The sequence below is a fragment of the Manis pentadactyla genome, chromosome 7, assembly GCF_030020395.1.
Source record: "Manis pentadactyla isolate mManPen7 chromosome 7, mManPen7.hap1, whole genome shotgun sequence".
Lineage (NCBI taxonomy): Eukaryota > Metazoa > Chordata > Mammalia > Pholidota > Manidae > Manis > Manis pentadactyla.
The window spans coordinates 64,447,130-64,473,093 of NC_080025.1; the positions used below are offsets into that span (position 1 = coordinate 64,447,130).

The following is a 25,964-nucleotide window of genomic DNA, read 5'->3' on the forward strand; positions in this document are numbered from 1 at the left end:
AGCATCCCACGTATATTAACTTGTTTAATTCTCACAAATACTTATTAACTTACCGAATTTTCACAACTACTACATGTGATAGATAAATATTATTATAATTCTAATCTCAGAGAAAGCAACAATTCATCAAGAAGGATGTACTGCTTTTAGGTTATATCATTTATAAGTGGGGAAGCTGGAATGGGATCTTAAAGCAGAAACTAAGATTCAGTTTGAAATAATAAATTGAATGTAGCTGTTTTATGGATTTGTGTGTGCATAATCTATGGATACAACAAACATAATGTATATATATGTAAAAACATCACTGGGACTCCACTGATTGTCCCTGGCTGAAATGGTTTGTGTAGCACCCCCTCAGTCTTTTATTTCCTATAGCTGTTTTTTGTATTCCTGAGTCAGGCTGACTCTCAACTTCAACTACAGCTTACAACTGCCAAGTCACATCAACTCAAAGGAAGATACTTTAAAGGTCCAATTTCTCTGATGAGCCATATATGGCAGAGAAAGGAAAATGACTATACCACCTCACCAACACACACACACACACACACACACACACACACACACACAAATCAGGAAAAGGAAAAAAATTTTTTTAAACTTTTTTCCTACATACAATTGCAGAAATAACATTTTGAAAAGACCTAAGAAAATAGGAAATTGCTTTTATCTCATTGTGCTCCATCATGAGCCAAGGATCATATCTATGTTGAAAAATACCCAAAGAAACAATAGGAATGACTTTGATTTTCAGAATCATATATCCATTTTTGCCATGCAGAAATCATTGTTTTTTATTTCATAAAATGTTTTGGATAACAATTTTTGTGTAAATAATTCAGAGAAAAAACATTTAAGGGATAACTTCAAACTGCTTTTGTACTTGAGGGTTGAGGTAACCTTACATAGAATAAACAGTTTCAATGTGTTTGTTATAATGTCACTTTTTATAGCTCTTTATTTAAGTAACACTCAAGTATGGCAACATAATAGCCCTGAGAAATACACAATTCAAACTGTGTAGAAAGTAAATTTTATGAGCTGAACTGACAAATACATAACTCACTAGAACAAAGATGGCATTTACTTATCTGGGAGCTAGTTCTTCCAATTTTCAATACCTGTGCACTATGAGAGTAACATTATTATAAAATCACAAAAATTGAAATACATATTGACAATGAAATTCACCAAATGGCACTGTAAGTCCGGGGAAAGGAAATCCCGGGGCAAAATACCTCTAAAAACCAAAATCAGTCCAAGGGAGAAATAAAGTTTAAAACCCACTTATTGCTCACAAACTGCAGTCTCAGGCCGTCTTTCTTCTCTGCTCCAGCAGACACAACACCGGCCCTCCCCATCACCTCTCAGGTACAGATAAGTCCTCTGTTGCCCAGGTAATTACCCATTGATATGGAGATGAACTTCTCTACCACAGAGGAAAGATGCAAATGCACTAAAGTCATACTTCTCTCCACCTCTGAACGCCTGTTGATATGCAGATGTACCAAAGCCAGGTGAGATATTCTGGAAATACTACAATTTTACCAACAGGCACATACATAGAATTTGTTGTAATTCATTTTGAGTTTGCAGAGAGGTTTGTATTCTTGTGCGAAAGGTGATTGAATGAAAGGATGGTAGGTTAAACTCTTAAGGAAAAAAATTAAAAATTATTTTCCACAATGGTCTTCTACAGCTTTGTCATCATGAATAAAATTCAGTGAAATTTCCAATGCCTCTGTTAAATGAAGATTTTTACTTAGTCTGGTGACTTCCATGTCTCTTTTGACTCTAGCTACAATACATATAGGAAATTATCATCTTTTTAAAAAAAATTTTTTCACTTAGGAGGCATAAAACATCAGAAATGTGTTAGAAAGTTGAGAAATACATTGAAATTATTCTAAACTGAGGTGAATTTGAAATATAAGCAAGGGAGGTACTGAGGAATAATGAGGCAATTAGGGATAGTGCAGCATCATCAGGTTGCAAGATTTGTTGAGATAACTTTTAATTTTTGTTGTTTGATTTTCTCCACTTGCATTATACAGATTGAAAGCTCAGAAGTAGACAGAATAAATCCCTAATACTTCTTTCAAACGTGTTAACAGAATTATGCATTAACCTGTGGCTTCCTTCCCCTCAGTTTCATAAAGGTTCATTCTACCTGCTAAGCTGTTATCTGATCCACTGGCTGCAGGCTCCCCAACCTGGATCATTGTGCATTTAACTTAACAAAGAACACAATGGAAAGAATCCTTTATGTTCTAGCATGATGCCACTTTCTAAGTAAAGAAAATATTAAGATATTTATTGAATACTTATTGTATGATAGGTTCTATTCTAACATTTCACTGGTTATAAACTTGGGCAGAGAAATAAGGTAGACAGTTTCAAAAACTTTCCCAAGAGAAGACAGTAACCTTGGATTTAAATCCCAACAGTCTGGCTCCAAATCCAAGCATTCCTAAACTATAACTTTTTCCCCACTATAGACACAATGTAGTCTGAATAACTATCTACAAACATTGAGTGGATGTACAATAGCTCTTAAAGAGAAAACAAATAAGAATTTGCTTGAGTATGTATAAAATATCATGGAGATGTATATAGAAACTGACAACAGTAGATGCTTCTGGGGTTAGAACTTGGGTAACTAAAGGATAGTTTACCTTTAAGGTAAGGTACTGTAAGGAGTTTTCTGTGTTTATCCTTCTGGAAGTTTTGCATTTTGAAATATCTAGACACTTTACTTTCACAAAGATGAATAAATAAATAAAAAGAAAAAAAATTGTTAAGATTCAGTAGATTCTATCATGTGAAGGGCAATTATAAATCCAACATTAAAAAGAAATGTAAAGACATCCTTGGGAAATTCAACGTTTTATTTTGCAAGGCAAAGGATTTCTTCGATTTCCAATTAAACATTAATGTGCTAACTACCTTTAGTTTGTTTTCTTACACAGAGTGAACATTCACCGTAATGACAGTTTCATCATGCTAAAATCTATTCACAAACTTACACTTTGAAAAAAAGTGCGCTTCTAGGGAATTTTACGTACAGTTCATTTGAAAACAATGAAAGTCATTGAATTGTGAAACTACACAAAACAAAACCAATCAGCCACCAACATTCAGTATACATAAACAGTATTTTTGAAAAAGAAAATTTTCTTTCTATTTGGCAGTTATGTTCAGGAAGGATTTCTGTAATTTTAAAATAAGTAATAGAAGTTTATACAATAATAAAGTTCAAAGGAGGATGTATTAAATAGCACAAATACTTTTACAAAACCAACACCTTTATTGTCAATCAGTTTGGGTTCACATGAAGCAAGGGGACCTGTGTAGTTTATCCTATCATTTGACTCTAAAACAATTTTACTTTCAACTTTGTTACATAGAATAGATTGGCCAAAAACACAGATGATTTTGGCATTGACACACCTTTCTATTTGTGCGTGTAGAGGAGAAATAAAGAAGTTTAATTATATCCTTGAAGCCTGCAAACTATATATAACTGTATACTAAACTGCTTTAGAATCATACACATTTGGAACAATAGCTCTTGTTAGTAGCTTTTTTAATTGAATGAACATTATTTATGTCATATATTTAACTGCTATGTTTGCCCCATTGTGGCCTCCTCTTATATTATCATAATTTATCACTTAAATAATAAATTGTATTCTTAGTTCCTGATCAATGATCACATTCATTTTGACCATGATTTCAGTTATTGAAGAAAGATACTGCAGTGCTTAAAAAAGGTGATATATCTACCTTATGTTCTTAAGGGATTGTCAGCTAAACAATAATAATAACTAAAATAAAACATTTATAGATTCTGATATGGTAAATGATGAATTTTCTGTTTGCATTCAGTAACATGAAATGTCTTTCAAAGTAAATAAAATGAAAGTGGAAAAGTTGTGTTTTTAAACTAAGTATGAGAATATGAAGAAACTTTTCACATTTCTTCCATATAATTATTTGGAGTAAAAAACTCAATATTAAATTATTCTACTAAAACAATCCAAACATATAATTACAAGACAATTATTTTACTCATCACAAAACTTACCACATTTGTATTTATATACCAGTGATCATAATGTACCATAATCTTAAAGAAAATATGTCTATTTTTGGTTATATGAGAATTGTCTTTCTCCACAAAATGAGCACTCCTGCATACACTAAATATCACTAAAGAAGAATTGGTGAAATGAAAATCAGTATGAGGCTGGTAAATAAACAAAAAAGTGAGATTTAGTCATTGAAATTAATTATTGAAGTTAAAAACTAGCCACTTCTTAAATAAAATTCTCTTAAAATTACTTTTAATACTTTGTTTTTTCTTTTTTCCTCATTTTGATAGCTTTGTCCCTCATATACAAGTTTGATACTTCAAAATTTTTTTCTTATATTGTTTAATTTGAAATATCAACTAGAAAAATAGAACAAACACAATAATCAATTAAACAGTGTAAGATTATATTCTCTGAGTTTAGAATATCTTAAATAACTTCCAAAAAAAAAGAAAGTGCTTTTATTTGGAAGATAGTAACATAAGAATATAAACTTCAGTGTTCAACTGATATAACTCCAATCCAAGATGCTTAGGGTTGAAGGTCATTCATTTTTGTCTTCCTAAAAAAGGAAACACATAAACTCATTTTCTCTTTATGAATCACTCATGTCTTATATGCTTTTAGAAGCTCTCTCCCTTAACTTGTACCTATTCTAGCATTGTACCTAACTTAGCATTTGTTTTTACATATAGAATCATTGACAATTTAACATCAAAACCCCTACAGCAAGAAAGGAAGATCACAGGTTATGACCCTCACTCAGTTAAGAGATGTAACAATTCTAGTTTTATAGCCGCCATATAGATTTTGAAGACAAAGTAAATAAAGATATAAATAAAATCTGGGTTAAGTTAAATATTTATATGCACCATGAGGACCATGACATGTCTAGTGCTAGTCAATATCATACAAGAAGATGAATGCTCATTTCAGTTCATGTAATACTCACTTTAGTGTGAGTAACCACCTTTCTCAGGAATTTCTGTGGGTGAAGCACAAGGTTTTCTGCTCAAAAATTTGATCATTGAAGACAAACCATTCTTACAGGAAGCATAAATGCTGTGTAAGAAAACATTATGACTCTGGCAACTGATTCCTCCTGTTTCTGCTTTTCCGGCTATTGATGAGAGCCTTTAACTTGCCATAGTCCCCTCTCAGCTTGTGGGATTCCTCTCCTTGATGCTGCTGCTGCCGGGTGTCTTTGCAATACTGATTGATTATCTGCATTTCTGAGTGGCTGAACGCTCCCATGATGTCCTTGGGGTGGAAAGGCAAAGCCCTCACAGAGCTGGCCCAGGTCCACGGGGACCATTTGTCTGTCACAACAGCCACCATTTCGGAATCTAAAACTTTAAAGTTGATCTTGGCTATGGTCTGCTTGAAGCTGTTTTCGGTTGCAATGCAGTGATACAGTCCCTGATCAGAATCCTGAACGGAGCGGATCAGGAGTCCTTGTGAAGTGGCTATGATTCGTTCATTCAGTTTGACCTAAAAGAGAGACTCATCAAAGCCCTGAAAGCCCAACTCTGTATGTGCTAAAAAGATGTGGCCAACATAAACAGTATTGTTGACTTGAGCAAATTTGATAAAAGCATTTTGTCAAAAGTACTGAATACTTCCTCCTTAGTGGACACAAATTTTTGGTTAGTCCCATTGCTTTTTTATACATAGAAGATCTTGTCTCAAGGGTACTGAACCTACTGAAGAGAAGGTGAAGTTACCTGAATTGCCTTAAGGTGCATTCCCTTTAGATAGAAGTAGTTTCTCCACGTCAAGTACATTCTTGTTTGCTTTTGGTATGTAAATCCCAGTCAACATGTATAAATGAAATTCACAGATAATTTAAAATATATATTTCATCCTGGAGTTCTTGCTTTTTATTGTAACAAAAATACTCACTTATTACTAAAATCATGAAGCCACAATTCAAGGGTTGAATCTTACCTTTCCTCAAATGAACTAACATTCTCCTAACTGAAAGTTATAAAAGAAAAGGCAGATTTCTGAACATATCAAGGGCCTCTTCCAATTGTCTCAAACTAAAGAAAGAAATACTAAAAATAAGCTGGGATGTTTTGTTTTAGATTTCTAAGTGGTTTTACTTTCCAAAGAAAGGTAATTATACATTTTAATTACTTTACAGGCTTATACTAGAAAACTGCTATGTGCTAGATATTAGTTAAATGCTTGCAACCCATCTTCCTTATAGTTACAGCTATAATATTGTCAAAGCACTAAAAATCTAAGTGGTAAGAAAGAAGTTCTTTGACATAAATACTCTGGAATGTTATTTCTCTGAGGAAAAAAGAAATTTGACCCAAATCAAAATAGGAATGTATGTGAAATGTTTTTCTAAATGGTAAATTTAAGTGATTGGTAATGAAATAAAAATTAAAGATATATTGTTCTAGATAAAAAGTAGTGCACACACAAAAACAGAAAAGATAAAGTATAATATTGGAACACAGACAACAGAACAGAACTAGAAAAGACTGAATAGGAGGAAATAAGGACTGAAATATATAAAGCAAAGTTTTGATATTAGCTTAAGTTTCAAAGTTTAGATGCACCTCAAAAATAGTTTAAATAAGGTAGAGATACATTCAGGAGTAAAAGAAAGGAAAGCCTTCCTATCTATGCAAAATTGGGGAAAATATCTGGGGGCCAGTTTGGTAATAACCATACAACATATACATGATATTGGTGCAAAAATTTCATTTCCAAGAACTTTGTATAGAAGACATACTCTCAAAAACATACATACATTTATTTGTAGGATGTTTTTGATATAAGGAAAAATAAGAAATCACCTAACCAATAAACATGTTTAAAAAACTTAAGGTATAGTCAAGCAGTTGAATAATATACAGCCAAGAAAAGGTGTGTGTGTGTGTGTATGTGTGTGTGTGTGTATGTGTGACAGAGAGAGAGAGACAGAGTGAAGAAGAGAGGAAAGTAGGAAAATTATGGAGAATATATAATACTTGGTAGCTTTATAATCTGGTAAGTGTGAACAAGTACCAAAGTGGAGGGGAGGAAGACTTTTACTTATCACCCTATGCTATTCAGTATGAACTATTCTCATTTTCTCCATAAGTTTTTACTATTTGTTTTACTCTTTTTAAAAGAATTTCAGTATATATCATTAATATGAGAAACAAGTGTGTATTTGCCTAAAATACTAAGGAAGAGTTAGGATAAATTTAATATAGTATTAATGGTTTATTCAACTAAATAAAAAATGAGTGGAATTGTGCTGTGATTAAATTCTGGACCGAATAGATTTTCACAATTATATTAGTTAATGCTTTTCATAATCTAGAATTACAGTATTGTTATATTTTTGAGATTGGACAAAAAACAAGATAGTAATATTTGAGTTTCCATGTTCATCAGCATTCTGAAACAGAACATTAGAAATATCACCCAAGATTAAATTCATAAATCATTCCATTTTTAATTGCATTTATTAATTTATGCAGCATGTATTCAAGCCTCTATGTATTCATTTACTTTAATTTGAAATAATAGAAATTATATTGACTTATTATGTATTATGTTGTATATTAGTCCATTCATATTTCTACTGAATAAAAGAAAAACATTTTATGCATGTTAGGCAACCCATGTTTGAGTTTTTTAGATTTCCAATTCCCAAACACAGACTTTCTCAGGAAGGATTATTCATGACCATGTGTCATGCATGCTCTAGTCTAAGAACTCTATTTCCCTATGATAATCATCATCACACATTATTATTTCTACCTCAAGTTATTTAGCAAGGCAATTATTATAATTCATATCCATTCAAAAGAATTTAAAATTAAACTGTAGTAATTTCAAGACTTCTTTGATGACATTTTTAGTAGCAAATAAAACAGATCTCAAATAATTTTTTGCTAATAAAAATGTTAAGATTTTTTTTTTTTAGTATTATAGAATTCTGGAGCAACAAGGTGCTCTGAAGTCCATCTAGCTCATTTCTACTCCAGACTGTTAATTGTTAAATCTTTTCTTATGTGAGCAGGTTCGGCCTATGGTTTAATTTTCCAGTGACAGGGGACGATTTCTTAAACAGCTCATAACATGGTTGATAGGGAGGTCTGAGAGCTGAGAATTATTTTCTCATATGGAGCCAACATCTATTTCAGTAACTGATACAATGTCTGTGTTCTGTAGTTCAGGACTGTATCCATTCTATATGCCCTAATCAACTTAATATGTAGTACCCAAACAGCCCACAACAGAACTCACACAAATGCAGAGGCTCCATCAGACTTCATGATGCATGCTAATAGCATTATGTTTTAGACTACCCTAAGGCTTTATACATACATTTTAATTTTATTCTTCCTTTAATTTATTAGAACAATGTGACATCAATATTATGGAATTCACTATTTATACTATTTCACCCTATACTGTTTTGCAATGTTTCTTTTTTAAAACAGCTCTTTTCAATCAGTGAAAGGTTAATGTGAGTGTCCTTTTATTTTACAGTCTAGTTGTTTTGCCATATTACTAAATAAATGCAATGGTTCCATAAACAATGATTCTCTATATTACCTAAATGAAACCCAAGAGTTATGAATAATAAAGCAATGGAAACAGATTACCACACAGCAGAAAAATGCTCTTTACCATAAAAGTTTTAGTTCAGTGTAATTTCATTCTGAGAAAAACTGAACTTTTTTTTAAAGGCCCTCTTTTATCTTTGATTTCCACAAAGGTGCTGTTGTGTGAAAACTTGGCTTCTGGTTTTACACACATCTTGTTTCTTTTACAAATGCTTCCTCATATCAAAACCCCTGTCTGAGTGCCCAAGTTCTTGCTTCAATCACTGTGTTCCAGAGGTGAGCAGGCAGTGAGGATTTCTAATTAATCTGTCAACTCTATGGACAAAGGATTTTTAAAGAAAGTGGCACTTGTCGTCCCAGAGACATAAATGGATATTCGTATGTCCTTCCTTTTTTGTTTGATCTGAACCTCACAGAGGGATGGTGACTCAATGCTCTTTCCAGAGCCCTGAAGGCTGCTGTGCTGTGCGACTCACCTCTTTCCTCCTGTCTTTGTCTTTCTGTAACAGCCACTTGACAGATGCCTGTGGAGACTTGGGAGCACACTCAAGGAAAGTGGTGTTATTTTTTACGCCATACAGAACAATTTCAGCTGCATTTCTATATGCTGAAATGCAAAAGTGAAAGGAGAGAGGGAGAAAGAATGGATTTGAGAGTATATTCCCCTATATGTATATTTACTTCTCTATAAAACTATGCTTTAATATAGTGACCCCAAAAGACTGTTAATCATTTAATAGGCAGACTTTTTTTTAAATTAAGGTCTCATTGATATACAATCTTAGGAAGGTTTCACATGAGCAGCATTGTGGTTTCAACATTCACCCACTAATAGGCAGACTCATTGTTTACCTGTTTTGTGTAATCTAGAGGGAAAGAGAAAGACACAGAGAATCTATGCTTATTCAAGAATTACTCTACACAAGGAATGTCCTTACTATCAGTCTGAACATTTAATTATTACAAAATCCTTGTGAATTGGGTTTTTGCAGCTCTTATAGCTGAGCAAACAGGCTGTGAGTTTATGAGGAAACATATTGTAGTTAGAGAGTTAGCAGGTGACAGCCAATATCGAAGCAAGGTTCATCCACCCCTGAATACCATACTCAGTGTAGCATAGATGAAATTCAAAAGCATGAGGAAGAGGCAGAAAGCAAGGCGTGGCTGCAGTGGGAAGCAGCGGTTGAGAACACAATCTTTAGAATCATAGGTTCCTGAGGTAAAATGCTGACTACCCCAATACTGGCTGTGTAATCTTAGACAAGTTACTTCACCTCTCTGTGTCTCAGTTTTAGCTGGCATATAAACATGGATGATAATGCTTTCTAACAGGTTCTTTACTTCTTAAATTAGGATGAGCATTTAGTATAATCATGTGGTAGTATAGACATGGACAGAATCCTCATTCAGAGGTGGGCATAATCATATACCTTATTCTGGTAGTTTCTTGAGCATCAAGTGAGATAATCCATAAAAAACCACTTAGCTCAGACACAAACTCAACATGAATGTATGTTCATCATCACGTCCACTCCCAGTACTCCTACCACTATGATTAGTACTATTTGTAGAACCGACACACACATTTATAAAATAATCAGTAAAAAGAGAAATAGTAACCTGGATTTACTCCCTGAATTAGTTGTATGGAACAACTAAAAAATGTGACTTAATTTGCTCCTTGCAGGGAGTATAGTTAGTAACAAGAATGTCATTCTCGGCCTAAAGAAAAGCCCACTCAGAACGGTCAGCAAGAGGGGCCCAGCGTTCACTGTCAACAGCACACCGGAGCCCTCTGGAGGGCCAGGAGGGAGGTCTGCCTGGGGACGCCTTGCTGACGGGCCGGGGCGGGACTGCAGGGGATCAGCGGGGAAAGCATAATGATATGGGATCTCCACATCAGAATCGGAAGAAACAGATTAGATTAATTGTAAAACACAAGGTAGGATTGTCAGAAATCAATGAAATGGGTATAAATTGTAAAACCAAGACACTGTAGTACTCCCATGTTCAGACCAGGATTCTTCACAATTGCCAAAAGGTGGGAGCAGCCCAAGTGCCCGAGATGGATAATAAATAAACAAAATGTGACATACACATACAATGGAATAGTTTACTGACTTCAACAGAAAAGAACACGTTACAACATGAATGAAACCTGAAGACATTGTGCTAAGTGAAATAAACCAGTTACAAAAGGACAAATACTGCATGATTCCATTTATATGAGGCACCCAGAATAGTCAAATTCATAGCAACAGAAAGTAAAATGATGGTTCGGGAAAGTGGACTAGGGAGTTAATATTTAATGGATATGTGGATGTACTATGTACTTAATGCCACAGAACTGTACATGTTAAAATGGTACATTTTATGTTATGTATATTTACCACAATAAACAAACAAGGTATTATTCAATTTGTTCTTCAGTGGTAAATAAAAAGAAAATCAAGCTTTTTTCTTCTGAAAGAAAATAATAGCTAAGAAAATCTGTTAATTATCACCTATGTGAAAGACCTACTCATTTACATACCTAAGGTATCTGTCTTCCTGGACATTTGTTTTTCTTAGCATAAATATAGATAACACTTAATTTCTAATTTCCATATGTGACTACCAAGAATTTTTATAGTGAATCTTTATTTAAAATGAAAGACTTGAATTTATTATAAGGATCCCCTTACTGAAATATGATATGGCACATTGCCACTCTTTAGCAAGTTTGACTATTGCTTATATTTAATACCTTTTAAATTAAATCCTCTGCATTGAGTCAATGGATTTCCATGTCTCACGTCTTGTCTTCGGCTTCTCCTGTAAGTGCAGAAACATATAAAACTGATTTAGAATTATCATTGCCATTTGCACCACATTTATAAGATTTCACTTTTAATTTCACAATCTTTTGATTGCCTAAGCTTTCATAAGAAAAGAAGTTTATCTGACACAACTATTTGACATTTCTTGCTCAATCCTTCAATGATAGGGTGAGTACTTAATCTTGTTTTCAATCTGAATTAATTCAGCCTCTCCCCATACTACTTATGATACAATGCCTATGCAAATCCTACTATGTGCATTTACTAGATAAATGTTAGATTCCAAATTAATGCTATATACTTTTAGAGACATTCATCCAAAATTTTCTAAGATGACACACTCCAAAGTAAAAACTCACTGTATCTTGTTGTAAATTTTTTCTTAAGTAAACATACTTTTCTTACAAAAGTCAACATTTTCTAACAGTTTCCAGATATATTAAAACTTTTCTGAAACAAGAGAGAGAACATGGGAATTTAATATAAAGTTAAGCAAACTGCTCATTTACTAGAGTAAGCATTTTCCTTCAACTTTTTATTTTGAAAAATGTCAAGTCTACAGAAAAGTGGATGAGTAAAATGAATATTGGCATGCTTACATTCATTAATTGTTTTGTCATATTTACTTTTTCTCTCATATGCAAGTGTAATCATGTATGTACTGTGTATGCACACATATGGGAATCTTTAGAAAACAAGGTGCAGACATGAAAATGCTTCACTTTTATACACTTTAGTATGTATCTTCTAAGAATAAATAATTTCCATACGTAACTATTATCATTGTACTAAAGACACTAATATTTATTTAATATCATTTAATAAACATCTTATATCAAAATTTCCCTAATTATCCCCAAAATATACTTAAAAATAAACTTTTTAAAGTTTATTCAGGATCTAATCAAAGTTTACTCATTGCTTTCAGTTGTTTTTATCATCAGTTTAAGCTTTAAAACAATTTAGTGCATTCTTCATAAACTGGTCATTATTTAAATAAGAGTTTTAAATTATTTGAATACTAATTATTTAATTTCCTGAGTTTTGAATTCACTTATATGACATAATTAAATAAATCAAAATAGAGCAACTGAAATTCTCTTTGCAATGAATTGTGGTTATGAAGATTGCCGTAAGAGTGAAGGAAAGAATACTCTCAAGTACTGGAAGTTTGGGGCTAAAATGATTGTTACCATCAATGCTGACAAGTGATATGAATGAGCATATCACTTAATTTAGCTAGTTGTTAAGTCTCTCAGTATTTTTACCCTTAAAGATAAACTATTCAGTAAAAAGAACAGAAATATTAAAACCACACAGGGATTGTCAGATTTACAAAGCAAAACTAATCTCAATGTAATTGATAATGAAAAAATCATTTTAAGGTGACAGCATATAGTTAATAGTTTATGTACCCAATGGATTATATACATCTATTTATGCAAATAAAGGTAAAAGATTTTGTGTCACGTAAATATTTTTTCCCAAAAAGTTCACATGAGCCCTATTCTTTCAAACATTTCTATACAACAACACTCACACAAATGGAAGTCATTCTTGTCTCAGGAAATACAATTAATATAGTGTTCTACATTAGGTTTATCTCCTACATTAGGTTTTACTGCATTGCATTTGTTATATTTTAAAGTCACACCTTTATTTACTACCAGGCAAACTGTGAGTGCATATTGTATGAGTACCATGTAAGAGTTCATGTGGCTGAACTGGTAATTTTCAGTCCTCTTAGAGAAGCATCATCATTCAAGCTAGTTAAATTGATTGTCTTGTGATCAGCACTGTGTTATGGCTTACTAATGTACTTGAACCTTCAAGCTCAGAAATCTGAATTTACAGTGTGACATATCTGCCAAACATTCAAATACAAAAAAAAACATTATTACGGCTTGGCTTAAATGATGAGAACAGCAAGACAGTCATCTGAGCCTTTTGTATGTGTAGATTCCCCTTAAGGCATTCATACAGAATCCCAAAAGCATGCTGGGAGGCAGAGTAATATTACATTGCATGTAAGATTTGGGATTTGGCTCAAGTTGCCAATGTTTCTTCCATTACAGTCTATTCTTTTAGATAAACAATGAAATCATTTTCTTCTTGTATAGAAAACAGATATTTACTTTAAGATTGAACTGATTATCTTGTCTTAAAATAAAATTTCTAACTACATGCTTGAATCCAGACTAAATAACATTTGAGACTAAATTGCAATATTTGATACAAATATTTAAATACTTGAGGGTAAAAAGGAAAAAAAATGCTTATATTGTTTACTATGAAAAAACTTGTAAAAAGAGAAACTACTGAGTCAGTGATATTTAATAACTTTATTATATCAAAGTATGGACTCCATTGATTTCCAAGCATAACTATACTTGTCTGTTTCTACACAAAAGACATGTTTTGTTTTTCATTCCTATGAATTCCTCTATACGATCTTAATGTTCTGTATAGATAGTGCAATTGTAATAAAACTAGGTAAGTTTACACTACTAAAGAAAAAGAATGTGGAAAATATGCCAAATGATCATTTTTATTTTTTAACCACTGAAGAAATTGAATATTCCACATAGCAATTTAGGAGAAAGTTAATCCATTCAGCAAACAAGTTTTGCACTCACTATAAGTATTTGCACAAATAACTTTGGGCATAATTTGGAGAATTTAAATATTGTAGATATTTTTAATGAAATTTCCAGTATGCGAGCCAAAGATGGGTATGGGTAAGCCAATGAATAATGTTTATTAATAATTATATAGCTATACAAACTAATTAATAATAAAAAATATATTAATAATAACATATTTTTTGCTTTTTATGTTTTTTGTAATAAAGATAGAGCTCATCAAATTAGCTCTTTAAATGATTACTAATTTCTTTTTCAACCCATGATAAATTTTTTTCCTGTTTGTACTTTTTAAAATTGAGGTATAATTGACATATAATATTATGTTAGTTCTAGGTGTACACCATAATGATTCAATATTTAATATATTGTGAAATGATCGCCACATTAACTCTAGTTAACCTTTGTCATCATATAGTTACAAAAATTATTTTCCTTGTTATAACAGGAACTTAAGATCAATACTCTCAGCAACTTTCAAATATGCAATATATTATTATGAATTATAGTCACCATTCTGTACATTACATCCCTGCCGGAGTCCAGCTCCAGCTGAGGTGTGAGTCATGAAGGAAGGGAAAGCATCGGCGAGTGAGGAGATGAATGAGGAGACGAAATACCTGATCAAGGTTGTAACATCTCCTGACATCAAGCGGCAGGGTTTTTATTTTTATATCTTTTTAAGGTTTACATAATGTTACACATTTTCTTTGATCATGGATGGCACAATGTTTTTTTCTTTCAGTTTTTGTATAATTCCGGCTCATTACAGATTTACCATTTTTTTGAACAGCTTTCTTGTAACATTTAATGTTTAACTTTCCCTTAACCTTTTTGGCCAGAGATGTAGGTTACGTGCTAGGTGCTAGACAGGAAATGGTGTAAGACAGCGGGTGGGCTAAGCATGTGGGCTATTATTTTTACTTTAAGCGTGTAAGATTATATAGAGTTTAAGATATATGTCTAAGGCTATATAACGTTTAAGCAGGTTAAATAAAATGCAAGCTATATGTCTTTTGGATATTAAGTGTAACGCTACATTATTAATTAAATTCTATCCTACACATGTGGGTTTAGGTTTATATCTAAAGCCTAGGGATGGTACTCCTATCACCCATAAGTTTTGACATGCCTCAACATTTCTACAAATACAATAAAAACACCTTATTCTTTCATAATATTCATTCTACAATTTCAGATGTTTACACCTTTCCTCCTGCATCTACAGGCACTAGGGCCTTGCAGTCCTCTTTGTCTTTCATATAATAACACTAAATCTGCTCTTACTACCTTACTATTAATATAATAATATTTTGTCATAAATTTATTATAAACTTCTATATATGGGATATTTATAAATGTAAGTCTTCCTATTTTGCTCATAACTTCTAGCTTTAAGTGGGATACTCTTCTAATATTATAAGCAACATAAAAGGGGGCTGTGGGCAGTGGGGATTATTAATCTTCTTTTATTACTTTGCTGTTTTATATAAGTTTCTTGGGAGAATGGGTTTTTCTATGGGGATTTTTCTATGGCTCAGTTTCCCATAACTCCTGGTTAATCATTTTTCAATTGTTACAAAAGGAGGAACAAACTGCATCTAGTTTTGAGAGGCCTGAGTTGTTCTGCCTCACTTATTTGTGGCAATATGCCTGGAATAGCTGGTCCCATAACACTGCTTTCATTTCCGGAATTGCGGCTTTGATCAATATTTTGGGTTATGTTATTTACTAAAGATGAATAAATCTTAAGTACATAAGATTTCCCATATACGAGCCCAATCACCAACATCATAACTGCAAAATAAGTGCGGGAATTAGCAGGGGCCAGTTATGTGGTTTCCTGTTTTCAGGATTCCTCATTGTGCCTGGACCTTGTCAAACAGCATGAGCAGCATGGCCCACGCCACATCCCCATGACTTAATTTTAAAATTGGAAATTTAGACCCTTTGACCTCTTTGCCCATTTCTCCCATTCCTGCACCTCTGCCTCTGGCAACCACTATCTGTTCTGTATCTGTGAGCTTCGTTGTTGCTACTGCTGTTTAGAAAATTTCACATAAAGTGAGATCACATGGTATTTGTCTGACTTATTTCCCTTAGCCTTCAAGGTCTATTTATGTTGTCACAAAGGATAAGACTTCATTCTTTTTTTATGGCTGAATGGTATTCCAGGTGTGTGTGTGTGTAGCACATCTTTATTCAATCATCCATGGATGGACACTTAGGTTATTTCTATGTCTTGGCTACTGAAAATAATGCTGCAGAGAACATGGGGTGCCTATATCTTTTTTGAATTTTGTTTTACTCAGATAAATAACCCAAAGTGGAATTGCTGGGGCATACAGTAATTCTATTTTTAATTTTTTGAGGAGACTCCATACTGATTTCCCTAGTGGGGGCACCAATTTACATTCCCATCAACAGTGCCCAAGGGTTCCCTTTTCTCCACATTCTTGCCAACACTTGTTATTTCTTGTCTGTTTTGATAATAGTGCTTCTAACAGGTGTGAGGTGGTATTTCATTGTGCTTTTTTATCTCATTTTCCTGATGACTAGTGATGTTGAGCATCTTTTCATGCACCTGTTACCATCTGTATGCCTTCTTTGGAAAAATGTCTATTCACTCTTCTGCCCAATTTTTAATCATATTTTTTTCTTTTTTTGCTATTGAGTAGTATGAGTTATTTTTGTATTTGGATATTAACCACTTATCAGATATATTATTTGTAAACATATTCTCCAGTTCAGTAGATTGCCTTTTCATTTTGTTGATGGTTTCCTTTGCTGTGCAGGAGCCTTTTAGTATGATGTAGTCCCACTAGCTTATTTTTGCTTTTGCTGCCTTTTCTTTTGGAGTCAGATCCAAAAATTCATCAGCAAGACTAATATCAAGGAACTTACCACCCATGTTTTAATATATACCTTAGAAAGAATAACTGGGGTTATAATAGGTGGGAGAATATAAGAACAAGTGAGTCAACTTATATTGCAGTGGAAACATCTAAAATTAAAAAATATATTTCAAATACGCAATGAGAGTCTATATACAGTAGGAATTTTACTTGAGAAATAATCTTTGTTAAATAAAAATGCTTGTTGGACAAAGCCAAGGCCTGAAAGTTTTGCAGGGAAGGAGTACTAATCTTCAATTCTTTTATTTTATAGAAGAGGATGGTATGCCTATAGAACAATGGGAAGATTCACTCTGTGGTCTCCACTTCCTTTTTTTCTTAGAAACTGCAGTGTGCTAGTTTCCTTCAGCACTAAATCTGTGTACTAGATTGAAGATTCTATTCCAGGTATTAGAGATACCAACTTTTAGAGCTGTTTACCAAGAAAAAACTATTGCCTTACAAACAGTGATGGTAACAATTTTTAAATATCACTGTTTTCATAACTGGGAGTGCAAAACAAGTAAGGTTGACAATACCAACAATGGACACAAAAATCACTTTATTCGAGATTAAATTTGGAATTTGCTCCTCTTACACTTTGTGTCCTGGTTCAGGCCTCCAACCTATGCAGACAGAAGATCTCAGGGTAATGAGGTCTAGCAATTCTATGCTGAAATCAAAAGAAGCCACAGAACGCCTGACTGAATCTTAACATGGCATGGAGGAATATGGATCATTGAACACAGATACTGAAGACTCTTTGTTTCAAGACTGGGAATTCTTTCATATGTCATGCCTTTAAGTACAGAAGACTTTCAAATTATCCAGTCCAGGCCACTCCTCTCTATTCCAGATTCCTATCTCTGCCTACTCAACATCTCTACTTGAGTATTTCATAGGCGTAATAGACTTAATGTCATCTTTCTCTGCACACACTTGCTCCTTCCATAGTCTTCTGTTTCTCAGGAAATGACATCTACATGTTTCCAATGCTCATTTTTGAGGCTCTAACATCCCATATGTAATACATCAGCAGAATCATACCACTTTTCACCACCTCTGGCTCTATTATTCCTATGCAAGTGACCACTATATCTCACCTGGATCATTATAGTAACCAAACTGTCTTCTATCTCCTCTACCTCCATCCTCTTCCTACCCCAGGGCTGTGATCCCAGCAATGTAACCAAATGATATTTTTAGACCAAAAGTCAAACGATATCACTAATGTGCTCACAAACTGTCAGCAGTTTTCCATTTCACTCTAAATAAAAGCCATTCAGTGACTTACTGAGTCCTATATCATCCAGCATTCTGACCTCATTTCTTCCTACCCTCCCTTTCTCTCATTCCAGGATAGCCCATTAGTCTTGGTGCTGTTTTTTGAATCATCCTGGCATGCTCCAGCTTTAAGGGTTTCTGGTCTCATTCTCTGGAATGCCATTCTTCCACATAAGGCCTTGTTGACATTTCTTATTACATTCAAATTCTTGTTCAAATATCACACCCTCAGTAAGGCCTCCCCTGACCAATCATTTAACATTGCCGCCCCCTGCTTCCCATGTCCCCTAACTCCTTTGTTTACCCATTTAAGTATACAGACCTTACCACTATTTGATATACTAGCAGGTTTAAGGAAATCCTTAACCTTTTTGTTTGCTTTTTGTCTGTTTTCCCCTCTAGTATTTATTATCCCTCAAGGCAGGGATTTTTATCTTGCTTCTCATGTTATATGCCTAGCTTTAGAACATTGTCTGGCAAATAATGGTCCCATGATACAAATTTGTTGAAGTAATAGATAAAGGATCAGAATAATCTTGATATGCAGAGGTGCAATGGTTATTTTAATATGCCTAGGAGCTTAAAAGCCTGAATCTATAATAGAGAGTAAAGGAGCTATAAAACACCATAACACCAGTGATTTTACTTGAAAAATCACTGGTTGCTATGGCTGGTCCAATTTGCTCTCTCCTGATGATCATAATTTTTATAGGTTTTGGCTGTGTCATCAATCATGATCCATATCTAGGTATTACTGAAAAGAGCTGTGACCTTGGCTGGCCTATATTCTGCATACTCTTTGTTTTACAATCAATCTCAGTACTGGTGGTCCCTTCCATCTTGGTGCAAAATGGTTCAGGGTTCCCCACTTAAGTCTTCCCTTGGATAAAAGTCACCCTGCCTCAGGCTGCCTTCCTCTCTTCATATAACCAGCAGGCATGCACTCACCATTCTAAGGAGTAAAGCATGGCCATATGGCAAGGTTTGGAAAGCAACTCAGGGTCTCCACCCTGGAGCAATGTTCCTGTTGCCTCAAGGACACACATTTAATCATAGGAGAATTAGTGGCACAGGGGAACCCTAAGAAGGTGGGATTAATGATATACCAAAGCATATAAAACAAAAAAGATAAAAATTAGATAATGTAAAAAATGTAGAGTCCTTCCTGAATTCTTTGATGGCTTCAGGTGGGGCACTGTGTTGCAGAGAGGTTTCAAATGCAAAAGGAATTTTTCCAAAGTTCTGTCCTCTAATTAACATATCCCTGAGAATCCCAAGTTATAAAGCATGGCCATTTTCTCCAAAGACCATATGCAGTGCTAACCACAGTCATTATCTGAGTGCCATTTTTAAAGAATACTGCAATAGAACTGATTCTCATGATGGAGAACATTGCTCAGTGGTCTGGGGACATCGATTTTCATTTTCAGCTGAATGATTAGTACTCACCGCTTCCCAGTTGGGTAGAACCTAGAGCAAGAATGGCCGTCCCAGGCGCAGTAAGGGTCTCTTGCCAAGCAGCAGTCAGCACAGGCTGTACCATAGATGTGGCAGCGATGCAGAGAGACTTGGGAAACCCCTTCGTTGGAGCTCACGTACAACTGTTGCTATTAGAGGAATGATGATTTATTTCAGACGTGGAAGTTAAAAGAGGACTTTCAGCAGGAACACATTTTAAAGTATGCCCAGAAATCCTTGGATTCATTTTGAAATAGACTAAAAACTAGAAGCAGAGTATAGGAGGGTATAAAGCCAAAATAAATAGAATTTTCTTATGTTAATATGCCTATTAACATTACCACTTTCCTGTTTCAAAAAGTAAAAAAGCTCAGAGCACCATGTAGAATGGTAATGTGTTTTAGACATTGGGATTCATTGTTCTCTCAGATTTGAGCTATTATATTACAGACTTAAATTATGATGTTTGCTCTTTTCTTTGAATGCTGTCTCTTAGCAAAGCACAAGGCAGCTTTCTTATTCTTCAAGTCTGGCAAACCACCTTATAAATTTGAAAAAGTCAAGTCTAAAATAGAGGACATTTTTAAGTCTGGAAAAAAAAAGTAGATAGTAATATTAGATAAAACTAAAAAAAGCAATTTAAAAATTATTTAGAAGAATATAAGTATTGATATTTAGATATATCTTAAACTTGCTGTATAATCCAGTGAAATTCAGCACCCTAACTAAATCATAAATAAAAATTTCATTCTCCTTCATTGTAGGGTGTAAAGTTTCTTAAGATATGTCCTTTAGCTGTGCATAAAATGGTTCTCAGGAGTCGAAGGGATAAGTTTCTAATCAACACTCCTTATTTAACAAAGAACAGATATTATATAATTAAAGTTAGCATAAAATCTCTAAACTGGAACTTTAATACATGCACATGCACAACGTGCACATCTATATACATTCATATATATATATATATATATAATACAATTTAAAATTAAATCAACAGAGCACCATTGGTCCACCACAAGGCCACGTTTGGGATTCAAATCCCAGATTAATCACAAATTTGCTGTGCAAATGTTCTCAATCTCAGCTTCCTCCTCACTAAAATTGAGATTAAATAGCATCTATCCAAGAGAGTTTTGGTAAGAACTAAATGTAGGGGCTAATTCCACATAAAATGCTTATAATAGTTTCTGGGTCCTCAGTGCTCAATAAGTATTAAATAAGTAGTAGTAGTAAACTATCAATTAGCAAACTATCAATTTATGTTTTTCCACTCTAATCATTTGAATCATCTCACTGTATTTGTCTAATGTAAAATAATTATTTTATTCAGATCGATTAATTTTTCAGAAATTGAGTTGAAAATGATCTCCAGTTGAACACTGAAACCATAAGAAAACAATGCATGTTTTGAGAATAATCATTTCTCTAGAAACATTTAAAATGTTTATTGAGTACATTAACAAATAATTGAGTGCATCATTTCTTCAAAATATTTTAAGGACTGGTTTATTTGAGGCAATGATACAGGTAGCTTCATAATTTCATTCTAGAGATTTTCTTTTTTACTCATCCAACTATTTCCTGCTATATGGAATACAAGAATAAATAAGAGAATAAAAGAGCATGAAATGGAAAATAAAATAGTGTGAGCACTAGGGAATGTACTAAATTCATGGTATTTAAATATATTTAAAATACCATTGGCAATCTGTAGTTCTTTCACACCAAAAAAATAATGAAGTATGCAGTTATGCAAATGAATTCCCCCAAGTCAAACAATTATCCTGCCCAGACTCTGATTTAGTCAAACATTTTTAAATTACTTAAAATATAAGGTGTTGAAGACAGATTTAATACTCAGTTTTTCCTGGTGTGTGTCAATATGTTGCAATTTAATGGAAGGGATTATGAACTACAAATTTTAAGTTGAACTAGTAGCTGAAGCCTCTAATTGTGTAATGCACTGTTATGCCACACAAATGGTTTTGTGTTCATTTTGAATTTTACTCTGCTACTTTCTCTTTCCATTAAGCTACTGTAAACAAAGGGCTTCCCTGCTGACTTCAAAGACAATTCTGACTTGGGATCAGTTCCCCAGGACATTGGCGAGAATGATGAATGGCTTTTTGTTACTTGGGAAAATGTTTGTTATGCAGCATACAAACATTTTTACAGATGAGATTTTTAGTTTCCTTGTACCCTATTTATTTTTCTTCATAAAATGTAGTCAAGTGAAAAGAGTACAAGACTGATTGTGGAATACTTCATCTGCAACAGACTAAATATGGGGAAGAACACTAAAGTTATGTCATCAGCTGTTGTAACACACAAAACCTTTATTCCATATTCCAAGATAAATAAGCCTTAGTCTCTTTCGAGCAGTAGTTACCAAGGACCCACTTTATTTTAGGCAATTTATATAAATTAACTCGATGTGAGAAAAGCATTACCTTGCAGAGGCAGAAACTCAGGTTAGGGAAGTTAAATGATTTGTTCATAATTTATAGTCCGGTTGGGATTCAAATGCATGTCGTTCAACTCAGAAGCCTACTCTATTTTTGACTATGCTACTTTGATCCTTTGAAATTCTGTTTTTGAGATAACACCTGTGAGGGCTGGAGAGGTGCATGTTCTTCACATGTAGAGATTGGAAATGGGCTTTTCTTTTCTATGGTCATTGTGTATTTGCATGAGCAGGAACAAATTGGAAGATTAAATGTTTCTGATAACCATAGTCACACATTTCTTCCCCAAACCCTGAACCCTTATATGGCTTAGATATGAGACATTAAGATTTTTTAAATGACATGTATAAACCCTAAAAAATAGCACTTCCTTAAAAATATGCAAAAAAGAATGCATTGGACATTTCAAATATGTGACGGCAGCAAGAACTCAAAAGAGGATTGATTACTCATTCCAAGGCCCTGAGAATGCTTGCGATGTTATAGTAGCCCAAACATTATGTTAAATTCTTCCTTCACAAAGATTATTTTTATTTTTGTTGGCTTAACACACTGTAATATTTGAAAATATAGGATATGTGGAATGATGGAGTATCTTGCTGTATATATATATATATATATATACACACACACACACATAAAACATATATATATAACATATATGTTCTGCTCTGATGGACTTTAAAGAAATAAACCTATTTTGTTTTCCACTAATAGCTAGTAAATTTTACATCAAAAGTGATTTTGTGGCAAACTGTAAATACTATTGTTTTGCTAATACTAAAATAATTTTTTTCAGAAATTATAAAATATATTTTTTTCATAATAGGAAAATTTTGACATGTAAGGAAAATTAAAATGGAGTTGTTTTTACCTTTTTGGATGAAATTTTCATTGTTGTTATAGGAGCATGATTCTGAAAAATTGGAAAAACATTGTTAGTTGCTCAAATCCTTAAAAAGGATTTTGCATTCCAAATTTTTCTTTTGTTAAAATTCAAGAAATCATCATTTTTCTATATATTCACATGTACTTTTGAAGTTTAACAATACATATCTATAAAGTACTTTTTTCTATTGGGAATAAGGGTGGATTTGTTATTCAATATATGCCTATACTAATAAAAGCAGCAATTTTATCTATCAATACACTCATTAGAAAATAAAAATACTTGAGAAAATTGAGAGAACTGAGAAAAGCATATCCTGGTATATTGAGTGCAATCAATAACTCAGGATTGGAGAGGAGGTGACTGGGGCCTTTGGCATGTATCCTGTATTATTCTTCTGCAATATAAGCGCTCTGTCTATAACACTATTGTTCACCTGCCAATGTTACTTTGGAAAGATGTATTATCCTGAACCACATTTATTAATTCTCTTTGTTAGACAAGATCCTCTTTTGACAAATGTGAATTAGTGGAAGGACCTAAAATATGCCCTATTCATAACTTTGCTTCTTGAACATTATTAGTTCCTTTAAATATTAAACACTAGCTTTCTGCTAACCTGATGAAGATCTGTGAGGTTTAAGTTGAATAATTCAAGGGGGAGCAAGCTCTCAAAATCAACTGTACCTACAATTATTTTGCTTTCTGGAGTTGTGTGTTCTCTACAAACATTTAAAGAGAAGATGATAGTATCTCTAAACATTCAATTGCAACAAGTTTTAGTTATCACTTAGAAATATACACAGGTGCAAAAAAGTATTGCAACTTATATCCATCTATGCAACTACTAATACTTGTTCCTCTAATGCAAGTTAGGTTTAAGGAAGCAGTACATGTTTTCAGAAAATATTCTCAACAGAGGATTAAAATAAGAGATTATGGTTCTGCACTCTAAAAACAAAGTGACTGGTTTTAAAAAGTTAAATTGAGTTTTCTGCAGTGTATCAGAGTGACACTTAACAAAGGAATTTTTTCAATTTAAATGTATCATTTCCTCACATGCCAATCACAGTATATCATACACACCCTATTATTTTTACCTCACCTCAGAAAATGTGACACAGACACCATGTTGAAGACAGTAACTGTATGTGGTAATCATGTCTCTCCATTTAGCCCTATCAGTCACTGGCACACACAGCTGTAAGAAAGCTCAAACATTTTAAGTCTCTTTTCTGGGCTGATGTCCCCCACATATATTTTCCCTGACTATTTTTCCACTGACAGTTTATTCTTCATGATGATAGCACCAGCTTAACTCATGTAACAGACCAGAGTAGCTAGCACATGATCAGAATAACTCTTACTTCTTTAGACCTTTCCATAACATAATATGTTCGGGTTTGTGCCGTATGCACTTAATGTTTCCTGATTATCAAGAAAAGATAGTTCAGAATTAAAATAAAGTCCTGCAATATGGTATTTTCACTATCTTCAAGAAAACTCCAGAATACAGAACTTTATATTATTGTGGCCAGCCAAGTTATCCCTACTGAATTGAATAAGAAAAAAATATTTTATTCATAATGTGATTGTGGTTAATCTAGTGAAACAATCAATTTGTTTACCAAACAAGGCATAGGAAAGGCATGTGAATGCACATAGCTAACATTTATGAGCACAGTTTTGATGTGCTATTCACAAAGAACCTTATGCCAAGGTGAGTCTAGCATAAAACACTGTAATTTAATAACACATTGGGAAACTTGCCAGAGTTCCTCAAATTTTGTGTTTGACTTGATTCTTTCTAAAAAAATATTTCTTCACATTAACATTTTATTAGCATTATCTCACAGCTTTGTATCTTGATCACTTACATGCTTTTAAATTCAGTATTTTTGATCACTGAGGGACTGTATATTAATAAGTTGATGTATCCTGAGCCCACTCATCTTAAACAAAGCAACTTATGGGACTAGCAATTGCCTGCTCCTAGGGGTTCTGAAGTGTTTCTTTTACTCAGTTAAAGACTGACTCTGGTCTTCTAGAATCCAGAAGCCGTTTTTTCTTAATTGGTTTAGTTGGAAATAGTAGTCTGCAGTAGGATTGATTCCAAGCCAAAGTTTCTTTGAAATCCTAACAGCTCCCCTGGCTGATAATCCAGCTTTCCAAATGCAGACAAGATGGACCACCTGAGCTACAATAATCTACACCTTAAGGAAAAGTGTGTGCAGGATACCACAAACCTGCTCTCCAGGGTCACTGATACATAAAGAACAGGCATTCTGCTCTGAGCAGGTGAGAGCTGACAGGACTGAACTCCCTCTGTGCCTTTTTGTTGTTTTGTTGTGTTTTTCCTTTTTCCTTTTGTTTTTTTTAAATCCCAAATTTAAGGGCAAGAAGAATGATACAATGAATTCTCAAGTTCAGACAGAACACGAAGTTTTCAGTGGTAAAGAGAGAACATTTGTTTTACTTAACTAGCACGACATTCAAACTGAAAGCAATAAAACAAGAGAACACAAAGCAGTTTTTCTTGAAATTCCTGGCTAAAAAAATATGAGAAAGTTTATCTAGCAATTAATAATGTGAAAGCATTTAAGTTTCAGTGGCTTGTGAAAGAAATGATAAAAGCCTTTTCATGGCAAATCTTCTAGACCTTGGCCACAAGAACTCATTTTATTAAAATAATGATGGCCAAAATTCTTCAGGTTGGGAAGATAGCTAAAAAAACTAATCCTTTCATGTTAAGATAAATTGAAATTTAAAAAAAAATATTCAGAAAATATTTTTTCTAAATTTCTTATTTTATCTGTTGTTTCTTACCCTCAAA

At 33.5% G+C, this 25,964-nt stretch overlaps 1 protein-coding gene across 2 annotated transcripts in view; it reads right to left on the reverse strand.

Moving 5' to 3' along the window:
- Positions 1 to 2,873: 2,873 nt before the first annotated feature.
- SEMA3C (semaphorin 3C) overlaps positions 2,874 to 25,964 on the reverse strand; it is a 177,415-nt gene continuing 154,324 nt past the window's right edge. For both annotated transcript variants that reach the window (XM_036897982.2, XM_036897983.2), the window contains exons 14-18: positions 23,117 to 23,158; positions 19,766 to 19,923; positions 11,424 to 11,491; positions 9,154 to 9,284; positions 2,874 to 5,588 (exon numbers count right to left, since the gene is read on the reverse strand). In XM_036897982.2, coding sequence (XP_036753877.1) covers positions 5,175 to 5,588; positions 9,154 to 9,284; positions 11,424 to 11,491; positions 19,766 to 19,923; positions 23,117 to 23,158 — 813 coding nt within the window. In that variant the 3' untranslated portion in view covers positions 2,874 to 5,174. The remainder of the gene's footprint in view (positions 5,589 to 9,153; positions 9,285 to 11,423; positions 11,492 to 19,765; positions 19,924 to 23,116; positions 23,159 to 25,964) is intronic.